General features: G+C 35.5%; 1 protein-coding gene across 3 annotated transcripts in view; it reads right to left on the bottom strand.

Annotated features, from left to right (window-relative positions):
* Wwp1 (WW domain containing E3 ubiquitin protein ligase 1) overlaps nt 1-25401 on the bottom strand; it is a 76144-nt gene that overhangs the window by 31381 nt on the left and 19362 nt on the right. For 2 of the 3 annotated variants that reach the window (XM_050119210.1, XM_050119221.1), the window contains exons 3-10: nt 22671-22761; nt 18035-18173; nt 16914-17038; nt 14814-14951; nt 14657-14723; nt 11324-11508; nt 2993-3320; nt 372-467 (exon numbers count right to left, since the gene is read on the bottom strand). In XM_050119210.1, coding sequence (XP_049975167.1) covers nt 372-467; nt 2993-3320; nt 11324-11508; nt 14657-14723; nt 14814-14951; nt 16914-17038; nt 18035-18173; nt 22671-22740 — 1148 coding nt within the window. In that variant the 5' untranslated portion in view covers nt 22741-22761. The remainder of the gene's footprint in view (nt 1-371; nt 468-2992; nt 3321-11323; nt 11509-14656; nt 14724-14813; nt 14952-16913; nt 17039-18034; nt 18174-22670; nt 22762-25401) is intronic. The other variant, XM_050119227.1, reaches the window with a different exon arrangement.

The following is a 25401-nucleotide window of genomic DNA, read 5'->3' as shown; positions in this document are numbered from 1 at the left end:
GTCTTTGACACCTGAGTGCCTAGTTTCAATGGTCAAAAGATTTCATTGTTGTGAATTTTTTTTTAAATGAAGGAAAGAACTCAGCACTTGTTCCTATGGGATTAAGTAAGAACTTATCAGTGGAAAACACAGATGTGGTGTTTCAATACAGTACATCCAAAGGCTCATTTTAAATAAATAGGATCACCATGTTATAGCCATTCATTCAATTCATCCATTGAGAACCATAACATAAACTCTATTTCACTAAAACTATTGTCCAAAAATTATAGACTATCTTTAAATTTGTATTTATGAATATTATACCAAATAAATTTAAAACTTACATACAATAAAAACATAACTAAAGACACATAAGGATAATACATTACCCTGGAGGCAAAGGCTGTGGTCTCTCCCATGTGGTAGTTCTAGTATTATGATCCACATAATAGGTTCTACCATGAGGATCTTTTCTCTGTTCCCAGCTATAATAAAAGTACAAAAATAGAAGCAAGAAACAAAAGATTAGGAAATATGAAAATGTTCTAGAATCTAGAAACCAAGAGGAACAATACAAACAGGCTTTACTTCACAAGTCCCACACATTCATAACATATAAACACAAACACACACACACACACAGAGAAAGAGAGAGAGAACCTATAAAGGCATTTTTATCTATCTATCTATTAATCAATCAATCTATCTATCTATCTATCTATCTATCTATCTATCTATCTATCTATCTATCTATCTATCTATCTTTCCCCAAATCAGGGTTCCTCAGACTCATAGAGATCTCTGCCTGCCTCTGCCTCCCAAGTGCTGGGATTGAAGGCATGCACCACCACTGCCTGCATATAAAGGTATTTTGATCTCTTAATTATTGCTTCTTCATAACAGAACTAGAAAATAAATAACTGTAGTTAAGAAAGAAAGCATAGAATACTTAAAATTTTGATTTTATCAATTTACACTCCTCCAAACTAACAGAAAAGAAATATAATCAAGGGTAAAAGAATCTCAGCAAAGAGCAAGTCCAAGGTACTAAATGCCAGTAAGTAATATACATTGTCTTTGATTTTAAAATTATACATCTAGAAGGTTTTTAAGTCTTGTGGTGGTACTGTCCCTGACAATTCTGCCCTCTCTGTGCCCATCTATTCCACTCTTTATCTCAGTAGTCCTTTGAATGAACATCACAAACTTATTCCCTGAAAGCCTCTCAATCTATTTCCCCACTTTGATTTTCTTTTCTTGGTTCCCCATTTCTTCTTCCCTGCTATTTTTCTCAATATGATATATAGAAGGGGAAAAAAAGTTTTAAAAATAAAAACATCACCCTAATGGCTAGCTTTCATAATGCTGCAAAGTGCCATGCAAACTGCTTACTGAGAACAGACAACGGTCTTACCAGCACTGGACCTGCATGGTAATACCACATGCCAGGCAAAATGTGCCTGCTGGACAGACAGTGGCTAGACTACTTATGGAGGAACTAACTATGCTCTGGACTTGACTTCAGGCTCACTCTATTGAAGAGAACTCATGCCTGATATTGTAAAGCTGGTCAAAACCCATTGGTAGAACATCAGAGGCCCTCGCAGAGACTCCACTAATGCTCTTTGTGATAGCATCATGTTGTCTAACTGCCTACTAAATATTTATATTTACATACCACAAACTTGTGCTGTTCTCAACTTTGGTCAGAGAAGCTTCTTAATACAGAGGGTAGTGGTTACACAATGCCTTATAACTGTTAAAGTGCTAGTAAGTGACCGTGACTTCTCAGCTATAGAAGGACATCTCTATCAGCCCCCAGATCCCCTGTTAAGGCTCAGGGAACATTATGGAAGAGGGCAGAGACAGAACACAAACCCAGAGAATGGGGAGGAGTGCTGTGAAAGGTTGTCCTCTGTACATGTCATAGCTGTTGCCATCAGAGAAATACAAATCAAAACAACTCTGAAATACCATCTTATACCTATCAGAATGACTAAGACAAAAACCATTAATGACAGCTTATGCTGGAGAGGATGTGAAGTAAGAGGAATACTCCTCCAGTGCTGGTGGGAGTGCAAACTTGTACATCCACTTCGGAAACCAGTATAGCAGTTTCTCAGAAATATGAGAGTCAATCTACCTCAAGATCCAGAAATACCACTCTTGGGAATATACCCAAAGGATGCATGCTCATACCACAAGGACATTTGCTCAACTATGTTCATAAACAGCCTAGATGCCCCTCAACCCAAGAATGAATAAAAAAAAAATGTGGTACATTTACACAATGGAGTACTACTCAGCAGTAAAAAACCGTGACATCTTGAAATTTATAGGCCAAAGATGGAACTAGAAAAAACATCCTAAGTAAGATAACCCAGACCCAGAAAGACAAACACAGTATGGACTCACACACAAGCGGATATTAGAAATAAAGCAAAGGATAACCAGCCCCTAGATCACACAGAGAGCTAGAGAACTGGAGTTATGACAAGTATGTCATGGTCACTACTAAACAAAGTGAAAATAAAATCAAAAGGTCTTACAGATTCACATCAGGTCTGTATGCTCATTTCTTGCCACACATATTTTGATGAGATAAGTAATGTTCTTAACTCCAAAAGATAAGTTTCACTGAAGCAAATATATAGCATGAATGTTCCAATTATATTTAATTTTTAAAAAGATTTATTTTTATAATTTTTAATAATGGGTATGTGTATGTATCAGTATGTGAGTGTGGGATATGTATGCACATGAGTGCAGGCGCCCACAGAGGTCACAGGCAGTATCTTAGAGCTGAATTATGAACATCGTGACATGGATATTGGAAACTGAACTTGAGCTCTCTGCAAGTATGTACTTTTAACTGCTGAGCTATCTCTCCAGCCCCGAAGAATTTTTTTTTAAACAAAAGGAACATTTCATATAAATATTCAGTAGTCATATATCATCAGAAATTTTTACTTAAATGAAAGCAAACATTAAAAACCTTTTCTTGACATACCCTGATGGCAAAGATTCATTATTCGCATTTCTAGACCGTGGCCTCAGAGGTTCCGCAAACCCTTCTGGCTGCCTTAATTTGTCAAAAACAGAATCATTTCTGGAATCAGAATCAGGGTCTATGAGGCTCTGAGCTTCTGGTCCCATTTCGGCACTGGTAGAGGGAATACATTCACTGTGTTCTGAGGATGCCGGGGGTCCTTGGACAGGAGGCTCCTGAATGGTGGTGCTAGTGCAATGGGAAGTTGAGGTGGTTTCTTCAGACAGTAGTGGAGTACCCATGGTGGAAGTATTATCAGCTACGACAGATGAAGATGATTCTCCATTAACTACAAGGGGAAAATAACAAAATGACCTATGATCAAATTACCTAGTCAATTTCTACACTTCCTCAATGCCTATTCAAACTGAGCCATGTACCAGATACTGAAGAACATAAAACAATAAGAGACGCTTTAGAATCAATTTTTAAGAATAAAGTAAGTAAATAAAATAATTTAGGGATTTTAAGAATAAATTGGTAAATGATAAACTTTTAAGTGTATATACTAATAACTTTAACTTCAAGCAACACACCAACATTAAAAGAAAATAAACGTTTTCCCTCCAAATTATAAACTATAAATCTCTTATATGTAAGTGGCGGCTAGTCTGAAAACAAAGCTAAACAAAAACTTGTTTGTCCAATTAGAAACACATGTGTACATTAATTCTTAAGACAGTACTATAGAGGACTATAAAAAAATTCAACAGTGTATTCTTAACTCTTTTTTTTTTTTTTTTTTACTTTTTGAGATGTCTCAATGAGTTTCCCAGGTTGTTCTTGAACTTGAAATACTCCTGCCTCAGCTACTTGAGCAGGCGGACCATCAAGCCCAGCTTCCATTCTACACTTACTTAAGAAACAACCCACTGCTGAAATTTACTGACATCTGATATTTTTATTTTATTTCAAGTATGATATCCATTTAGACTACATGTACACATAAAATTGAGTCAAACTCGCAAGTGAGAAAATTCAAGATGGTGGATTAGAGTCAATAAGCATCTGCTTGCCTTCTGCTGCAGTGAATCAAAACACTGAAAACACTGAAGTACAACAGAGGACAGACAGACACATGTAAACTGGAAGTGTGCCAGATGGCAGCCTGAATACAGTCGTGAGATCTGCAAGGCAGGTGGATGCAGAAGAGTTCTCTGCACTTCCTAGCATGTATCTGTCATGCTGCAGAACGGAGATTTGGATTGACAAGGTAGCATGTGAGCTTGCTACCTGATCAAACAAGTCTCTGCATTTTCCTGTCTCCTAGAAACTTGCAGGAAACATCGCAGTACTGCTTCAGTGAATGTCTACCTTGAGACATTCAAGTACCCCTGTAGTGTCCCTGAAACAATCATGAACTTCATTCATGTAGTGGTAAATTGATCCAAGATTATGTAGGGGAACTAGGACATGAACATGGCTTACAGAATTTTCAGACTCATGGGGGATATACTGCATGGGACCTATCATACCATCATGGGGGATGGACAGGGTTTGAAAAAATTCTTTAAGCTTTATAGATAATTTTTGCATTATTTAAAATGTTATACTCTATTAGAAAAAAAAAAACTTTTCAAGCCATATCAAACAATGTCCCCAAAACCATAGGCCAACATGATACATAACCAAAAATAATTCAATATTAGCAAATTATGTTAGGAAATGTATCATGGTAACTGAGCAAAGGATAAAAGAAAGATTATTTTCAATACTAGCTAAAAAGTATTCAATAAAATACTAATGAACTAAGTAAAGATGATCAAAATCACACTATTCCAATTCAATATTGCTGATTATATTTGACAATGTATTAAGGCTGAAAAAAAATCAAAAACACTGAAAAAGGTAAAACTCATATAAAGGAGAATATTTAGAACATACACAATAAATAACCAGAAATTAGAACTAATAAATTAAATACAATATATTGGAAGAATGAAGAGCCTAAGTTCAGCATTAGGACCATATTCAAGGTCTGTTAGAAAAAAAAATAAAACAAAAAATACTGAGCTGGTGTTTGTTGTTTTTGTTGTTGGTTTGTTTGTTTTTACTCCAGGCAGGCCTGGAAACTAATCCTCCAAAGCACTTGGGATTACAGGCATGTACCATCATGGTGTATAATAAAAGACATTTATAAAAGTAAAATGATTAAGAATAGACAAACAATCTTTGGGTGAGAAGGTGGAAAAACATCTCTGCTTAAATAGAAAGGCTGGTTAGGATGAAGAACAACAGGAATTCTCATGCCTTGTTGGTGGAAATGCACAGCACAGTCACCTTGGAAATGACTGGACAGTTTCCCATCAAATATCATACATTCTACTGATCTCATTTGTTAACCAAAATAAGTTCAAAGTTTATGACCACACTAAAAACCTGAACACAAATTTGGATAGAATCTACATTCCTAATTGCTTATAACTAAGAGACCAGGCTGCTTCAACAGGTGATTTGATTAAATAAACAAATCACCATTTGTGATACCACAATAAAGAAAAAGAATAAAATTCACAGACACAGAAGAACCTGAGGTGTGCACTTTCCTAAATGAAAAGAGTCAATATGAGACGGTTGCATACTCCACAATTTAGCCACAACATCTTCTGGAAATGACAAATTACGGAGACAACACAAAGATCAGTGATTCTCGGGGACTGGGGAGGAGTGAGTAAAGTGCAGGGGATTTTGGAGCAGTCAAATATTTCTGTACAGTACTGGAATGACACTATGCTTTCCAAAACCCACCTAACTAGTGTACCTCAAGAAATGAAATTTAATTAAATTATAATTTCCATCCACTGTTTCTATGTGATACTTCTTACAAAAAATATTGTTCCAGACTTTCTGATTATACATGCTTATAACTCATGATCCCTCTTCTTTGTTATTAAATTACAGTTTGATTTTGCAAATTATGCATTTTGTCAAAAACAATTTATTCCTAATGATTTACTGGTTGTAAAAAATGCAAGATGTCACTGGGAAACTCTTAAATATAATAGGAGAGGCAAATATATGAGATCTCAATTACTGTTTAGCTAAGTTGTTCGACCTTGACTTTCTGGACTCAAGAAATCTTCCTACCTTGTCCTCATCCAAGTAGCTAGGTCTCCAGGCATGTGATACCCGCCCCCAGTTTGGTTTAACAGTCTAATCTCTTTTAGTCATTAAGATTTGGGGGTTACAATTCTTTCATAAAGTAGAAAAAGGTAAAAATACTAGAGTATTTGAATTCCACTTGTTATGACTTTGTTATGGTCTAAAGTGTGTATATATAACATTTTTTTTTTTTTTTGGTTTTTCGAGACAGGGTTTCTCTATGGTTTTTTGGAGCCTGTCCTGGAACTAGCTCTTGTAGATCAGGCTGGTCTCGAATTCACAGAGATCTGCCCGCCTCTGCCTCCTGAATACTGAGATTAAAGGCGTGCACCACCACCGCCCGGCTTATATAACATTTTTTGAGTGAGAGAGAAATAATTAGGTCATTGAATCTGCTGCCCTTGGAAGGACTGAGGTAGTTGTCACACAACATCAAGTCAGTTCTTAAGAGAGTAAGCTGCTATGTATGAAACATTAAGTCTTACTCCTAGTCATTCTCTGACTTCCTGTCCTATCAGGTCATCTTTCTCTTTAATACTTAAATATTCCAGCCACAAGGACATTCAACATAAGGTCCTCACCAGAGTTCCAAAGGAGATGAATGATTGTGAACTTTCAGACTGGAAAGCAGTTAACTAAACTCTCTCTTATCTCCCAGCCCCCTGACTGATATGGAATTTACTACATAGATAAGGCTGGCCTTAAACTTACAGGGGCAGCCTGCCTCTGCCTTCCGAGTTTTACAATTAAAATATCACTTTATTTGTAAGTTACACAGTCTTGGAGTATTTTGTTATCTTAACATAACTAGATCACAGGACCATGTTACTACTTTTCAAACAATGACATGAAAACTGGCTGTTTGCTTAAGGAATTTCCTTACAGGTAAATCATTTTAGAGTGACTACATCTACAAAGGAAAAGCCTGTGAGGCTGCCCTGTAGGAACAGCCCACCAGCACTGTACCTAATAATAATGGTAGTTAGATGAAACACACTGCAAAGCAATTAAGCAACTAACACACAACTGCTCACAGTAGGCAGAACTGTCACAGTGACAAACTCTGGTTGATTAGCACCAGTTTCCTGAATTACGGTAACTTACTATAACAAGCAGACTTGATATGAGTAGAAGCCAGTACACAGGATCTGCCCATACATTTCTATGCAGTTTTCTCAGTATTTATACTTCTTAATAAAAACTGAAAAAAATGTAACATACCTATAGAATAGGTTTGTCTGATACTAAATCACACTTATCTGTTATACATCTATTATGGTAATAATTATACATTAGAAAAAATAATCTCATACTAGAAATTAGAGAGAATTAAAGTAGAAAAGAATACAGTATTTTTCTTACATACCACTTTCCAAGAACTATGACAGACATCTTTGTTTTAATATATTATTTAACCTTTTCAGCTAAGTTACAAGGCACTAAATTAGGAATACAGTCACCTTTACACATAGAGATGCTAACTTTGAGGGTACTTTTGTCACTTTTTAGCAGGTTAAGCTTTTCTTTTCAGGTTTACTCATTATCTCACCTCATTGTGATCTAAAATAAATATTCATGGCGACTAACCGTCTCAGAGGAATCTTCTCAGTCAAGAGGGACAAAGAGCCTTCATGTATAATACTACCTCTGGTGGGAAGTTATTGTTTCTCTGAACTCCTTAAGATGGGCCAAGATCCATTATCTGAAACCCTTGGAGACAGATGTATTCCAGAATTCATATTTTAGAATTTGGAACAGTAATATGGCATGTGCATTATAAATCACACCAATACCTGAGCAGGTTAGAAACCTGTTGAAATAGGAGCGGCGGGGCTGCGTCCCCGGCACCTGGCCGCCCGCATGGCTAGTTTATACCCAGAAATAATTACACGGAAACCGTATTCTTTCAAACACTGCCTGGCCCGGCTAGGTCCAGTTTCTTATTGGCTAGCTCTTACATATTGTTCTAACCCATTTCTAATATTCTGTGTAGCCCATGAGTTGGCTTACCAGAGAGGATCTTAACCTGCGTCTGTCTGGAGCGGGAGAATCATGGCGACTCTTCCTCTAACCTTCTTTCTCCCAGAATTCTCTTCTGTATACTCCGCCTACCTAATTTTCTATCCAATAAAATGGGCCAAGGCAGTTTCTTTATTAGTAAGAAATCATTCCCACATCAGAAACCAATCATGGCGGAAATAGATAACCTAGTGCCAGTCCAGATAAATTTACAAAACAAACACACACAATTTTTTTTCTGGTTTTCCAAGAAAGGACTTCACTGGGCAGCTGTGAGTCCTGAAACTCACAGAGATCCATCCACCTGCCTCTGCGCCTAGAGGATTAAAGGTATGACCATGACTACCAAGAGATTTCAGAAACTCTGAATTACATGTATATTAGAATAACTTCCTGGAGAAAAGACGTTTGCTGAGCTCACATTAAGATCTTCAATAGTATACAACAGCATTGGCTGCATCTAGCAAAGACCTGGTGGTGAATGAAAGAGCATATGGGGCTCCACACTCAGTATCACAAATTCAATAACAAAATCTGGCACAGAGTCCTGAATGGAAAAAAGGAATATTAGGAATGAAGTTCGATGCTAAAGTGCTTGCCTCCTATCTATAAGTACCTGTGGCAATACCCAGCATCCATCTCCTAAAAAGGGGTTGGGGAATACTACTTGGTACCTACATCTTAAAGAAATAAGGAATGCCAATTTCTTGAAAAGCTATCTGAATTAATTCTATGAGTAAGAAATGAGCTTTCAGACAAAGACATCAGCTAAGTGGTTGCGACCAACATAAAAGGTTTAAAAGCCCTTTAAACTAAAAGATATGAGGACAGTTACACTATTTTTAAGAAAAATCTCAGCAGGTGAAAAGGTTGGGAAAATATTTTGGGAAGCCCATCTCAATATAAAAGATAAACATTAGCCTTTTGAGAAGCTCTATATAATTAAAAATGAACAGGAGGTAGTATATATAGTGGCATATTATTTGTGTTTTAATAAATACAGCTTTGCTGAAAATCAGTCATACTATGACTAGCAAAAGCTATGACTAGCATACTATGAAAAGCAGTCATACAGGCCATAGTGGTGGTGCACACCTTTAATCACAGCACTAGGAAGGTGGAGACAGAAGCGATATGGCTGGGCAGAGGGAGGAGTATAAAGGGAAGAGATTCTCTCTAGTGGTTGGCTGCTTTGCTTTTCTGATCTTCAGGTTCAACCCCAATATCTGTCTCTGGTTTTTTTATTATTTGTGCTACAAGTATAAAGCTGAAAGCCACAGAGCTGGATATTAATGCCTATGACCCCTCTGCACTTCAATTTCCTCAGAGCAAACAGAAAATACTATTATGTATCCAATGACTTTGAGAGTAGCTGGTAAATAATATTAGGTGTTTAGCACATGTACAGCAAGCAGATGGCAACTGTTAAGACTGCCCTATCTTTCTTTATAATTTCACAAACACCAGGGCATTATGTATGATTGAATCTTCATTGCTAGTTCTTTATGTGTGTGTTTTATTTTCACCCTGAAATTTCAGGTAAAGACAGGAAGAAGAATGTGAATAATGAGCATATTCCCAATAGAATATATTAAATATTCAACAAACTATAAAGTATGCAAAGAGATTTAAAATGCTAGTTGTACAAAGGTTAATGCTTTCACATTTCATCAACATCTGAAGAAGCCCAGCGTTGAAATATGCAGTAACTAAGGGAGTAAGTACTTTCACTAATCTACTCACACAGCTAAATGTTTCTGAAATATGAGCAAATTCTTCAAATTCCATACATTTAAATGGCCTTTCTGAAGTGACCATTCCACATTACAATTTTTTAACATTTGAGTCTTTTTATGAATAAGGAATTGACTTAATTATTGGTCATGACATCTAATTACTGCAAGAGATGATGCAACTCCAACAATAGTCACATAAAATAAACTCATTCAGTTTGCTAATATGTGAGTTTTAACTTTTTTTTTTCTTTTTACCTTTATAACCACTTGGAAGAGTTCATAAGGAAATAACATTAAAATGTCAATTTTTTCCTGTTCTTTCCTATGGATTACTATCTGGTAAACTAAAGGCCTTTTAATCTAAAAAGCATTAGACCCATGTAAAGTATGGTGAGCAGATAAACCTTTCTTCTGAGATAAAACTAGTGTTGCTCGTTCTGTATTTATTTTTTCAGACCATATCTTGAAGACTGCACATTCTAATTTTTAAACTGGACCAAGGAAAACTGATGTGTTCAGAATGTGTTACGGGATAAGTTTTTAAATATATAATGTTAATTTCTCAAGAATTTCATGAAATATATGTTGATCATATTTGCCCCCTACTCTTCACTTCCTCCAACTTTATGCCCTCTTTTCTTTATAAAGTCCACTTTGTGCTTCTCATAAACTCATGGGTGTGGGGCCACACCCTTAAAGGAAACTAACTCTCCAAAAGACATCACTGTAAATAATTCTTTAGAAGCAGGAGCTCATAAGGCCCTGTCCCTTCATAAGATAGGTTTTACTTGGCCTATTCTATCATGTTATGTCATTTTTCCTTTCTGAAAGAGAAACAACTAAGTTCATTGCGGTTTTTGCCTTCTGGGAGGTATGGAGCACTTCAGGCTGTTGGTATCGTGGTATATTTTCAGACAAATCCAAAGCCATTATAAAGTCTTCCTGGGACATTTCTTCTACAGCAGTGTAATTATTCCCTTAGGGAAATATAAAACTTTCTGATGGCTATGTCAAATCATACACTTCTAATAAGTTAGCTACTACAGGGGAATTCATATGATAAAATCAGTTTAAACAAACCATTCATCATTAACTTTTGCCTAAAAAAAAAAAATCAAAGAATTCACTCAAGTTCTTTCAAAAATATATTTATGTCACTAATTAAATAGTATTTTCTGGTCTAATCTAAAGTGTAAGAATCTTACATCATATTAGTACTTGCTTAATAAAATGTTGTGATTTCTCAACTGTTTTAGGAATACCTTCTTAAATACTCCAAAGATTTAAAAATTTCAAAAGAATCTTCAGGTATCATAGCTTTATACACTATATTGCAGCAGAGGAAGGATGATAGCATAATAAAGGAAATGGAGGCATTAAATACATAAACTTCTTTAACTGTCATTCAAACAATGTGCCAAACCACCAAGGTTACCTGTATCACTGGTGGGCTCAGATGTGAGTGGTTTTGGAGCTGGAGTATTTTTGGGTCTGGCAGCAACCTGAGACGGGGATGAAGGTGTGTTTTCTCCATTAACTACGTGTGAACAGCATGAGCTGGAAACAACAGTGTTTGTTGGTACATGATTATCTAGTCCAATAGTCCCTTCAACAGCCAACCTTCAAAGAGAAAACAAAATTCTAACTTCAATGAGTTAAGTGAAATAAAACAATATGTCAGGAAAGTTTACATAAAAATAAAAGGACTGACTTTCTGACACTTAGGGGGAGTGTTAGAGCGCAGAGAAAAAGACACAGTCTGCTGTTACCACACTGACCTACACAACTTTCAGTTGTAAGGATTGACACTGGCAGACACACCAAGTATACTGAGTTTATCTAGGCCTTCAAGCACTGTTCAAATTGTACATTTTAAATAAGAATATTGGGCTATTTTAAATGCTCTAAAAGTAGCTTCAAAGAGATATCAGTCAACACAATACTTACTTTTGAAATCTTTGATTTGTATTATGTATTTTATGTTGCAAGTTTTCCTTTGGATGTCAGATGATCTGTGGTTATTGATTTGTATTTATAAACAAGGCAAGAGAAAGTCAAGTTGAGAAAGTGCAGGACCTACAATAAGCTCTGAATTTGGTAGGATCTACTTTCGGGTGAACAATGACCTTTCCTTACAGAATAGCCCAGACTTGTCTTCTTTGGAATTAGGAATTGGTCTGCCAAGGGGAAAGCTCTCTCAGGATGAGCTTTCCCTGCTTCCAGGCTTCCTTTCTCTCTCTTACCAAGTCTTGATGTTTGGCTATATCATCTTCTTGCATTCCATCAAGCAAACTACTTTATCTCAGTAGCAGCTTCAAACACATGCATTTCAGGTTGTATTTTGTTCTTTTCCAGGTGATTGGTGACCACTTTATTGACTACCTATTATTCAAAATTAGTTTGAAGTTTTTTTATGTCTGTGCCTTACATGCTATTATTATTATTTTTTAAACTCTTGCTCTTAGTTTTATTGGTGTTTAAGAGAAGAAATAGAAGAAATAACTAGTCTCTAAGAGTAAATCTCAAGGGAAATCGTGCAAAATGATTAGAATATATAATTCTAAACTCCAAAAATTGAGTGGTACTCATTTACTTAAATAGATATATTTGTTTGAGGTCTTGATAACCAACAATTGGTTTGTGTTTTTAAATTAATCTAAATAATAAAGTGAAAATTTAATCATTAAAAAAAGTAGCTTCAAAGGCTCATGAAATTATAAGAAATATCCAAAAACTAATTCTAACCTTGGAATTACATTTAGCAATGAAGACAGCTAAGGTCTGAACAAAACTTCCAGATAGTTCTCAAGTCTGTGTCATCCTTAGCCATCTAGAATCAGTGATCTACAAGTCTAAGTGAGAGTCCTTAAAAGTTCCCCTGGCACCACTGGACTCGTTTTTAAAAACAAGATGTGCTATCATAAAATAAAACAATAAGCTTTGGTGGTTTTGTTCTAAGACAGGTCTTCCTAGAAGGACCAGGCTAGTGGTAAATTTCCGTCCAGCTCATGGCTTCTCCTAAACTCCTCCTTCTTTCTCCCAGCATTCAGTTTAGTTTTCCCCACCTACCTCTATTCCCTGCACTGGCCCAAGACAGTTTTCTTTATTAACCGATGGTATTCACAGCATGAATCCCATCATCATGTAATCCCTGTCTGAACTTGCGGCGATTCTCTTGCCTCTGCCTCTCAAGTGCTAGCATCCAAGGCATGATTGACTTTGTATAAAGCAGGATTAGATTTTAGGTGGTAATAATTTAAACCCCTATTGAAAACTGTAATTTAAAGAATTTAAACATATGTCACATATTAATGCATTTTGATCTACAAACTGTCAGATTATTCAGTCATTAATTTTTCTCAGTGCAAATTATAATCTGGAGACTTATTTATACAAAACAAATACACAATTTGAAAGCATAGTTTCAAAGCTATTTTAAAGACTACTGGTTGGGCTGGAGAGATGGCTCAACTGTTTAAGGCTAGACTCATAACCAAAATAAAAGGCAGTACTGAGAACCAAACCCAAGTCTCTGCAAATGGTAAGCAATTGCTCTGTTAAGAAATTATATTCCTGACCCCTTTTCACAGCTTTTGTTTTGAGACAGGATCCCATTGAGCTACCCGGGCTGCCTCAAACTTGTTGTCCTCTTGTTTCAACCTCCCAGCTACCTCAAGCTGAGGTGTGTGCCACATATATATCTTGCTTAAGTGCTTGGATAAGAAGCATCCAACAGCAATTAAGAATAATGTTATCAGTAACTGTGCATAGTCCAAAAGGTTATACTTTGCCCTTTTACTGGCATATTTTTCCAGATGTACCAAGTCAATTATGTAAGGATATATTTTTATATTTTGGGACTTCTGACTCCACCATATTTGAATTATTATATACTCTCATTTCATTTATATGTTTCAAATCATCACTTAGCAATCACAAAATGTGAATGGCAGAGAGGTTCTGAAATGGTAGAATGAAATCTGAACTACAGGAGAATGCCCAATCAATAAGGTCTTCCTCCCACACTACTCACTCTATTAACCAACAAATCATAAATATTGATTGTTTAACAACATTTTCAATAAGAAAGAAAGCACTACCACATTCCACAGCATAAGTGAATAGTTAAAGCACTATGCTTTGTAAGAGAAGCATTAGTTTATAGAAAAAGGCCAGAACAATGATTTTCTTATGTGTTAGATCTTAATAAATTGTTATTTTAAAGTTTCTTTCCCAGATACTTGGCAAATAATATCTTTAATATTTAAGCCTTTAAATTTTTATTTATTAATATATTTTTGGTATTTTTAAAATGTGTTATTTTAATGTAGCCCTGGTTAGGCTTTTACATTTTATGACAAACACTAAAATGAGGCTAAGGATTAAAACTTCTGCAAGGCAGTGGTAATGCGCACCTTTAATCCCAGCACCTCGGAGGGAAAAGCAGGTAGATCGCTCAGTTTGAGGCTAGCCTGATATATAGAGTGAATTCTAGGACTGCCAGGACAGGTAAAGAGAGGAACCTTGGTACAGTACAGAAGCAGGGGGATCAGAAGTTAGAGGTTATCCTCAACTACACAGTAGATCTGACATCTACCTGGGCTACATAAGATCTTGAACACTCCTACCTCCACCCCATAATATAATCCTAACAATCAAGGATCTGAAGCAGGAAGGTCATGAATTTGGAGCTAACAGAAAATAAAGTAAATTAAAAACACAAACTTGATGCCTGAGAAATCTTATATCAATACACAAAGCACTCTACCCGGCAGTTGTCCTTGTCGAGGAGTCTCCATTCTCATGTAAGGCATCACCATTCTGCTGGATGTCTACTAAACATCAAGAAGGAAAGCAGTTCAGTTTTTACATATTTCTTGTCAATTTTCTTTATTTAAATGTAAAAACACATAAGCACAGCTTACTGGTTGGAGAAGAGTTGTGGTTGGTCAGATTTTCTTGCTCAATCACTAATCCATCAAGCACAACTGTCAATTCACCAGTTTGCACTATGCCATTCTTGTTTTCCAAAAAAAGTTTTAATATTTCTTTCACTTTTTCTACTAGAAAAAAGAAAATTCTAATTTAAAAACAAGTGCCACATACACAAGCATGTTTAAAAATACCTCAATCCAAGAACTGTTGTATTCCAGAACTTGACTGCTGCATTTGAAAAAGCAATTATTTGCATTTTTATCTCTAGACATTATATAAACAACAACAGGCATAATTCCATTCATGGGCAGGTGAGTGACTCTTCTTCCCAAGCTCCACGCTTTTGACATCATCTTCAAGTGCTTCTGTGCACAGTATAATCTTCACAGGATAAGCTAATACTATCTACCTAATAAGCACACAGCTGTGAAAACTTGTTCCTGAGCAGAGGCCCAAAGGCCTGGGAAGGGGGCACAATTTCATCCTGAGAGTCCAATGACTTAGTTGACAATTCCACCTCTGCCACTTACTAGCCATAAAAAACTAAGTTATTCAAGCTTTATTTAGCCTCAGTTTCCTCACTTTTCGTTACAAAATGGAAAAATAAGAACATCAAGGAGGCACACATCTTTAACCGAACAGAAGAAAGTGGATCATTGAGTTCCAGACCAGCCTGGGCTACAGAGTGAGTTCCAGGACTACACAAAGAAACCCTGTCTCGAAAACCCAAAAACCAACTGTCCCCCCAAAATATATATAAATACAAAAAAAAAAAACATCAAAAAGGAAATAAAAGGAACTTCATTCTCAGTGGAGAGTCATAAAAAACAAATTCAAATCTGCACGAAAGTCGTAGCAATCACCTGACACAGTTGGATACTACACACTGTGAGGACAGCTTGGTGTTTTTTTCTTATGTAAGGCCAAATACTTCCCTCTCATTAAATCTATTCTGATTTAAATGCAAAGCCACTGTGATTCAACTTCTATCCCACAGAATATATATTAAATTTACTCAGTAATGAGGAGAACTTGTGAAGACAACAATGAAAGAGTATAACTCTTCAAATATACAAAGAAAATGGGGTTTTCACACTTGAAATACATTATGGGTGTGGTCAATTAGTAAGTAATTATGTACTGTAAAGTTCAAAATTACTAAATGTTTAAACATGCATCAGAACAAAGGGTAAAAGGGTACTTGAACAGATATATCAATTGGCTTGATTTGATTATTCAATTTTATATGTAAACCATAAAATGACTTTGACTCCATAAATATAATTTATCAGTTAATAAATCTTAGAAAAACAATCAGTAAATAAGTTTTAGAAAAACAATTTTCTTTAAAAACTCATCAGTGATCACTTCATTATCCAATATGGGTACATTATGATTTATTTTATGTGGCTGTTTTTTTTTCTTAAATATTTTATTTATTTATTTATTATGCATACAATATTCTGTCTGTGTGTATGTCTGCAGGCCAGAAGAGGGCACCAGACCTCATTACAGATGGTTGTGAGCCACCATGTGGTTGCCGGGAATTGAACTCAGGACCTTTGGAAGAGCAGGCAATGCTCTTAACCACTGAGCCATCTCTCCAGCCCCCCTATGTGGCTGTTTTTTGAGACATTGTCTCTCTATTGTTTCATCTTTGACATAGGCCAGAGATGCCAAAAGTATTAAGGAACTTGCAGTTACTTCTTCAGAGTGGGAAAGTGAGAGTACCAATAATTAGGGGAAAATTCCTGGTCCTCTCGTGATCTTCCTAGAGGCAATCCTCCCCAACCTGGTGGGGGAGGGGGGGAAGCTTGACCTGCCCAATTGATAGTTAAGTCTCTATCCAGCTCAGAGATGCTGTTCTAGTAACAACAAATGAGTGGGAGTAACTGGTATCAAAGAACTGGTAGATGATCTACAGTGTGGGGAAAGGATGGGAAAATACTGCCCACTGTTCAATTACAACACCATTGGCATTGTACGTTCTTTACAAACACAACATAACACTTGATTTCTGGGCTGTAGAAGGATATGTTTAAAGTCTCTGAAATAATATATAAATAAACAAAGGTTAGAAAGCCACTTACATTTCCTGTTGTGTGTTAACAGCACTTGTTTCAAGTCCACTGTTGCTCTTCCTAACAGAGCATCTGCTTTTAAAGTGTGGTGACTCCAAATTCGAAACTCCAAGGTGGTCTGTGGGGTCACATTTCTGCATGAATAACATTATAACAAAAATAAACACGACATCACTGTTGTGTGCTAATTCTCTTAAAGTTATCGATTGCAGTGATTTTTCTAAAATGATGAATTCAGTTTAATACTGTATGAAACAGTAAACTAATTGAATCAGAAATATAAATAACAAATATTTACAAACACATTATGACTTTAAAAACTACTTTGGGATTTTTGTAGTTAGCCACCCACTGAGCAGCAAAGCACTGTTTTACTGAGACCTCAGAAAAAAATCTCTCCTGTGGGACCCCATTTTTAGAGCTCTTTATAATGACTGGCATTAGTTTAGTTATAATTCTTCTATTACATGTAACTTTATACCATTTTACTTCGAAATGTCAAAATTAAGAATGACTGGGTTTATTTCTATATTAAACATTCAGAGTAAATAGGGTCATGTGGAAATAACTGTCTATAAAACAAAAACACAATTATTGTGCTTCCTCTTTGAGAAAGGTGAAATTAAAAAATTTCTTCATATCTTAAATTCTTTCTTCCTCCCTCCCTCCGTCCTCCCCGCCCCCCTTTCTTTGTTTCTTTCTTTTTTTAACCAAAGCAGGGCAGTTTATTTTACAACTTAGGGAATTTGGCATCAGCTCAGAAGGACATCAACTTATCTGTTGATGGACATCTGTAAATGGAGACTGCTCATTCGTTTCCCAACTGTTCAGACCCAAATAACCACACAGAAACTGTATCAATTACAACACTGCTTGGCCAACAGCTTAGGCATATTCTTCTAGTAATTTGTGTATTGCCATGAGTATGTGGCTTACTAGAAAGGTTCTAGGCAGTTATTTCCTTCAGCAGTTACATGGCGTCTCTCTGACTTCACCTAGTCTCTCTACATATCTCTTTTAAATTCTTTCTTAGATAAAGAAAAAACCTTATTACTTGAAGCCATTCTACAAAATATAAAACATAGGACATGCAATGTGAAGATTTTATAGCCTTTACATAAGATACTCACACAATCAGCTGCTCATCCCATTTTGGATTAGAAGAACTACTGGATTTTGCTGTTTTCTTAATTTCCCCATCTACGATGACTTCAGTGTACGTTGCTGTTCCAAACCAGTTCTTTTTTCTTTTTAGTTTGGCACTAGAAACTAACAGAAAACAATAATTATTTGTCTGTAGACGGAACCAAAAGATCAGCACTGCCAACTACTAAACCAATAGAAACAGAAGTGTTCTTCCACCTCTAGTACATATCACACTGACAAGATGAGAAGCTACTATTGTCTGAAAGCCATCTGAATGTCTCAGTAATCAATATATCAAGAGAATTCATCCATTTGAATAGATTCATTCTTTTTAAAACATTCAGACTTGTATGAACATTCAAATTAACTCAAAAACATTTCTGTTAATTCTCCAAAAGACCAATAGCAATTTTCCTATCTTCTGCCAACATCCACAGTCTGTTTCTATAGATTGCCTGATCTGTTCCTATAAATTCTGTGTAGTGGGACCATACACAGTCTTTCATGACTGCCCTCCTCCACTTATAATGCTCTCGGGTTCCACCAATACTGTAGCATCAATACTTCATTCCTTTTTATGCCAAGTACTATTCCATTATTGATATGCCACACTTTATTTATCTATTAGTTGACAGACATTTAAATTACTTTGTAGCTGTTGTACCTAAGATGTCTATAAATATTCATGTGCAAGTTTTGCTGTGAACGTGTTTTCATTTACTTTGGACATATCAGAACTGCTGTGTAGCACAGTAAGTCTCTATTCAATAAATGCCAGACTATTTACACTCCTGTCAAAGTATAGTGGGATGTGATATCTGTTTACCTACTGATTTATATATTGATATATATTTGGGATCAAGCTCTCCCAAATGTAACCCAAGCTCATTGAATTTGCAAGCCTCTATTCTCTGTCTCCCACGTTCAGAGGACCATCAGTGTGCACTACATACTTGAATGGTTTCTATCTTTACCTGCTATGTAAATATAATTTCAAACTGTATCAAGGACTGTGAGAAAAGTAAATGCCTTTATCTGGATGATATTCACTATATAACTGTGGCCCATTTATAATAAAATACTAAACATTTTTACCTAAAAAAAGTTTCAAACAAAAACTTATTTAAAAAAAAATTGAAAATCAAAATGTCATCATGAAATAAATATTAATCATAACCTTTTACAGAAAGGGGATTTTAAATTTATTTTACCCAAAATAGTAAGAAATTATTTTAGCTTAAACATGTGCCTTTAATGATTGCAACTGTTATTCCAAACACAGAACTGTGCAATCAACCAGTGATTATGATCACCTCTACCCTGCTCTGAGATGAGAAAAAAAAGCACCCCTATCACACACATCAATCGTTAAGAAATAAAATGAAAGTTTCCATTCTACTGAAAGAAATTAATCAAGCAAACCAATGAAATACAAAGGGAAAGTGGTGTGAGAGGCAAAGTGTTTAAAACAGTTACTCCTCTATTAACATGGAAAGAATAACAAAGAAGATTATAAGCAAATGCTTATTAAAATACTAGCAACAGAGTGCAATGTTTAAAATAATGTCTGAAGTGCTACTGGGAGGATCTTAGTAAAACTCATTCCCATTCTCTGACGTTGCAAGTTGTTCTAAGTTTACCACCAAGGGACTGATATAGGGGCCAGAGTTGTTACCTCTCAAGAACCTCCCCAAAATAGAAGGTTTCATTCCAAATAAAAGTTATTTCTTTGAAACATACAGGTCCTATCTATCCACACACTGTCAGTAAAGAGAAGGCAATACAGGATCATGTTAAAAGCATACAAGTGTAACATATCTGGATTCATGTTTTAACTTTGCCATTACTAGAATCCTGACCTGAAGGAGGTCAATTAACGGCTCTGCCCCTCCATTTTCTCACCTGAAAAACAGGGGAACAATAATACCCAATTCTTAGGATTGGTGACTGAAGGCATGCAAAAGCACCATCATCAACAACAAATTTCCCCGCATCCAGTATGGTGACTGCACCTGCACTAATGAAGATATCCCACTGTGTACCTTTATCTGGCAAAGTGCTTGATAGTACTGAAAGCTGTTAGCATAATAGATCTCCCCTCCCCCCTCAACAAATATTTTAAAATATCTTTTTTTAATCTCATAAAAAATTTGTAATATGGTGGTTTAATAGTGCATATAAAATTAATGCTATGTTTTTAAATAAAGTGAATGCTACTATTTTAAACAGGAATTCTAATTAGTGGGAATGGAGTAAATTATATTTTCCCATTTACTTGTTCACTCTCGTGTTATACTCAAAATGCCCTTCACAGTAACACTATGTAAATATTGAAAATTAGCAGACATTGGATAGGGTTCCTTAATTTAAAAAGTCCAGTAACAGTAATGTCCCTAAAAACATTTAGTAACAAATGTATATGATCCACATAAAAATTACCACAAAACTTGAACAATGGACACCAAAGATAAAGAAAATTATTTGATATATTCTTAGATCTGAGAATTTTAAGATGAAATCTTTATATCACCTCCAATTTAATATATCATTTTATAACAATAACACAAAATTTTACTGGGTTTGAATGTTTGGGGTAAACACAAGAAAAGGGGAGCTTAAATTCAAATAAGGAGCAAAAGGAAATAGACAAATACAGAGACAAATATACATAAAATGTATGTACTATAAAATGAAAAGAAGTAGATAGTCTAATAGTGATATAAGAAATAGTAATCGAACAAGCAAGGTGGTAACTCTTGAAATCAACAAGAGAAAAATGGTTAGGCCATAAATAATCAAATGATTGAGAAAAATCACCTACAGCGCATATCATGAACACTAAAATTGCTCACCACCGAATGAAATTAAGGGCCAGTGGGGTGGCTCTGTGAGTAAAAGCACTGGCTACCAAGCCTAATAACCTCAATCCCTGGAACCCAAATAGTAGAGAAAAATTCCCACAAGCTGTTCTCTGACCTGTACATGTACCATGCATGGCTCATGTATATGCACATACATAAATAAATGTAAAAATCAATATATTTTTTAAAGTATAATTGAGGTACCACAAGACACAATACCAAAAACTAAATATACAAACCCTACCATAGCAATCTGTTAGTTTTTAAGGCAAGTACTCTATATACTTTAAAAACTTTGCACCTGACCCATTCATGTTGGAAATCTTAAAGTCTACAATACTAAAAATTACTTATCTCTGCATGCTATTATACTTATGTTTGTGGCATAGTAAATTATCACATTACAGTGGGTTACCTTCTGTTTGACTTTAGATCATGGTTTTCCTGTTTTTAGGATATTTTTATTAGTTGATTGGGTGGTTGGTTTTTAGAAGCTGAGATGAAACGCAAAGTCTCAGATACATTAGGAAAGTGCTATATCATGGAGCTACACCCACAGCACACTGTTCTTGTATGTTTGCCCCCTTCAATAAGCTATAAATTAAAAGCAGAAATAAAGAAGAGACTTGGGCACAGTGGTACACGCATGCAATTCCAATGCTTAAGGTGCTAAAGGAGGATCTCCTACAGAGAGATTCTGTCTCAAAACAGGAAAGGAAAAGGAAAGGAAATATGGCGGACATGGTTATTAGTGCATGCCTGTAGTCCCAGTACTTGTGAAACTGAGGCAGGAGGAACACTGAATTTGTGATGTGATTATTATTAAAAATGCTTATTCACATCAACAATGAAAATGAGCAAATTGGGCAGAAATAAATGCAAAATGTACAGTTTGGAGAAGGAAGAAGGATCAGGAGATCTAATGAGCAGCCAAGGTTTGTGTTAAAAGAAATAGGGAGATATTAACTTCAGTATGAAAAAGACTCCTGCTTAGCACTAGATAAAGGGAAGGGTGACCTCAGGTCAAGATCCCAACCACCTAAGCTTCCAACTCCTGAAAGAATATAAGGCATTCAACAGTAGCTCTGCTGCTAATGTGCCATCCATGCCAAGCTGGCACCCTGATCATTCACAGGCAAGACTAAAGGAGATATGGATTCTCCTAGTTCACACATAGACAATGACCAGACTTCAATAATAGAGGGGCCTTGAAGGATAGTACCTGATTGCTTGAAATAAAAGGACTAATGGAGTAAGCTCGACTGAGGATGTAGTTCAGTGGTAGAATACTTACTTACCAAGCATGAACAAGGCCCTGGCTTCAATCTCCAAGATCAAAAGGGGTAAAAAAAAAAAAAAAAAAAAAAAACCCTATACAAAGAACATGGTTTGTGATAAAAGTCTTAAGACCGCAACTGGCATCCTCATTACTAAGAGAAGGCAGAGTGCTTCCTCTGGACCTTGGTCTCCTCCTTTATAGTCATAAGTAGTAGTTTCTATTACTCGAGCTATTGTGAAATCAAGATTATGAATTTTACAAATTAATGTTTACTTTAAAAACAGAAATGAACAAAATGATAAAGTCAAGGCAAGGCAACATGAAAGCAAGACATTAAAACCCAGTGCTGCCTAGTATGAGTCCAACTTTACTGTGTATGTCTCAAGAGCATCACTTACGGAATATATTTGCCTCATTAGGTATGCAAAATCCAACTTCATCTACCTATCACAATACTACATTATTACTAAAATCACTTACCAGTTACCTTTAACTGTAACCTCCCACTGTGGTTATCACTAGTATCAGACCTTGGTGAAGCAGTGGCCATGTCCCAAAATTGACCTTGACTCTATTTAAAAAAAAAAAATGAAATAATATGTTCAGACATCAGAGAGGATATTTCAATCTTCTGGATGACTTAAAACCATTCATTTGAATCAATGAAAATTCATATCCGTCACAAGTTCTCACTTGTCTTTCATTTAAAATTAAGACAGTATAAAAACATTATATGAGTGTAGCTATTTAACCATATCTGAGTCAATTTGAGCAACAAAGTAAATGATAATACTAGAAATCCTGGCTCAAATGAGGACTTAAAATTAATAAGTACATGAATATGCAAACATGATATATATTACTTATTATTAAAATCTCCTTAGTATATACCCTCTTTATTCTTGAATACTTCGGTGTGTGTTTCATGAGAAATAAAACCTTTTCCTAAATAATCGCAGTACAATAATTAGATTAAGGAAAATATAAACTGTACACTTAACCAGGAATTTAAATTTTGTTTAAAAAAAATTAAAGAAAAAGCAGAGTTAACTACACCTTTCTTTATCTCAAGGCTCAACTTCTACCCATCTTTAACCTACTAAAGATTAAAGTGGTATATTCTGGGAAATATTGAGAAATACTAATGAGTACTAATACTTATCTTGCCTTCCCATAATTTGTCATCTTTTTTTGTGCTCCATTTAGATCTTTTATCTAAATTTAGGGACCAATATTTTAAAATCATTGCATTCTCTTCACCTACTTAGATCTGCATAGCCTGTGTATACAGACACACACACACACACACACACACGAGTTACTTAATCTATGATCAAGAACTCATTCAGGTCAATTCGCTTATTCTACAGAAGAGTCCATTATATGGACTGAAGAAACTACATTCAGAAATATGTAAGCATAGAACTATACATATGTACATGTAATAACAAATTAGTAAAAACAAAGCCATGAATTTGAAAGATAGTGGCATTGGGGGGGGGCAGGAGGGAAAAGAAGGTAGAAATATATTAATCTCAAAAATAAAAATATAGAATGAATTTTTTAAAAAAATCAATTGAAATGGAACACTTAAATTATCAACAAAGGGAATATAGTCAATGGAAATTGAAGGCTTTTTCAATTCCTAGCAGTCTGGTCTACTAGATATTTTAAAAAATATCTTCCTTCCTGCTTTAACATAAACACTTCCTGAATAGCTCAAAACCAACTGTCCATTTTCCAAATTCTGTTATATTCTTTTTTTAATATTTATTTATTTATTATGTATACAATATTCTGTCTGTATGTCTGCAGGCCAGAAGAGGACACCAGACCTCATTACAGATGGTTGTGAGCCACCATGTGGTTGCTGGGAATTGAACTCAGGACCTTTGGAAGAGCAGGCAGTGCTCTTAACCACTGAGCCATCTCTCCAGCCCCTCTGTTATATTCTTAAGTGTGGAAATTATCAAGCCTACGCCATATTTATATTATGGCAGCCTTAAAAAAAAGAAATAAAATAATAGTAAGAAACATATATACAGCATATATATATGTCTTTATATACATATATATTTATATATAAATAGCAGTATATAAAGGTACCTGCTGCCAAGGCTAACAATCTTAGTTCAATCCTCATACCTGACCAGTTGTCCTCTAACTTCCTCATTTTTTTATTCACACAAATAAATAAATAAATAGTATAGACAAACAAACATGTTCCTTATCCTGGTTGTGAATGCTGATAATTAAAGTGTATGGTCAAGAGACAAGAACTGAGCCTACTGAAAGATGAAGGGAACTAAATGTAATATTGAGTTCAAAGTGTCACTCCTGGCCTGCCAACTCCCAGCCTGTCAAGCGCTGACCCCACAGGGTATTTAAGCTTGAACTGGAAAGATGAACACATGGTTTTGAGTGAGCACTCCCTCTGTCTTTCCCTCACCATGCTCTCCCGGTCACCAGTGACCACCGTCTATTAAACACAGGCATTTGATTTGGCGTAATCTGGTTTGATTAGAATTTTTTGTGTCGGCAGAGAGGCTTTTCTTAACACTAAGGCCTCACTGTGAGGACCCATGACAAAATTATATCAGAACACCAACAACCCACTGACATATACCACTAGGATCATACCCAAACTTAGCCTTGGGGTTTACCCAGAATGAAAAACTAATTAGAAAACTAATCTGTTTTACCTACAAGTAAAAGTCAGTAGAAATTCAATACAATAGTTTCTGACTGTCAAGAACTTTCAAAATAACAACTAGTTTTATCAATAAATGAAGAAATAATAATGGCCAATCAAGAAAAAACTATAAAAACATAATATAAAGACACCAGGCAAATGAGTTGGTGAATGACCCACCTGCCAGATGCACTTCCCCAAAAAAGATGAGTAGACAAGATAAGAACCCACTCACACCACAAAGAGCAACATGAAACCACTAAAAAACTAATGGCCCTAGAACAGCAAGACTTGAACAACCAAATATAGATGAAGCAGAAGAAAATGACCTAAAAAATAAACTTTAGAGAATGTTTGAGGTCCTTAAAGAGGAAATGAAAAATTCCCTCCAAGAAATGGAGGAAAAGATAAACAAAAAAAAAAGAAGGAAAAAACAACAAATCCCTTAAAGAAAACCAAGAAAAAGCAGTCAAACATATGAAAAAAATTACTCAAGACTTGAAAACTGAAATAGAGACA

This window comes from Alexandromys fortis, unplaced genomic scaffold, assembly GCF_014885135.2.
Source record: "Alexandromys fortis isolate MF-2015 unplaced genomic scaffold, M_Fortis_MF-2015_v1.1 scaffold_18, whole genome shotgun sequence".
NCBI classification, from domain to species: domain Eukaryota; kingdom Metazoa; phylum Chordata; class Mammalia; order Rodentia; family Cricetidae; genus Alexandromys; species Alexandromys fortis.
The sequence above is the reverse complement of the archived record's forward strand: the minus strand, read 5'-3'. Positions and strand labels throughout refer to the sequence as shown.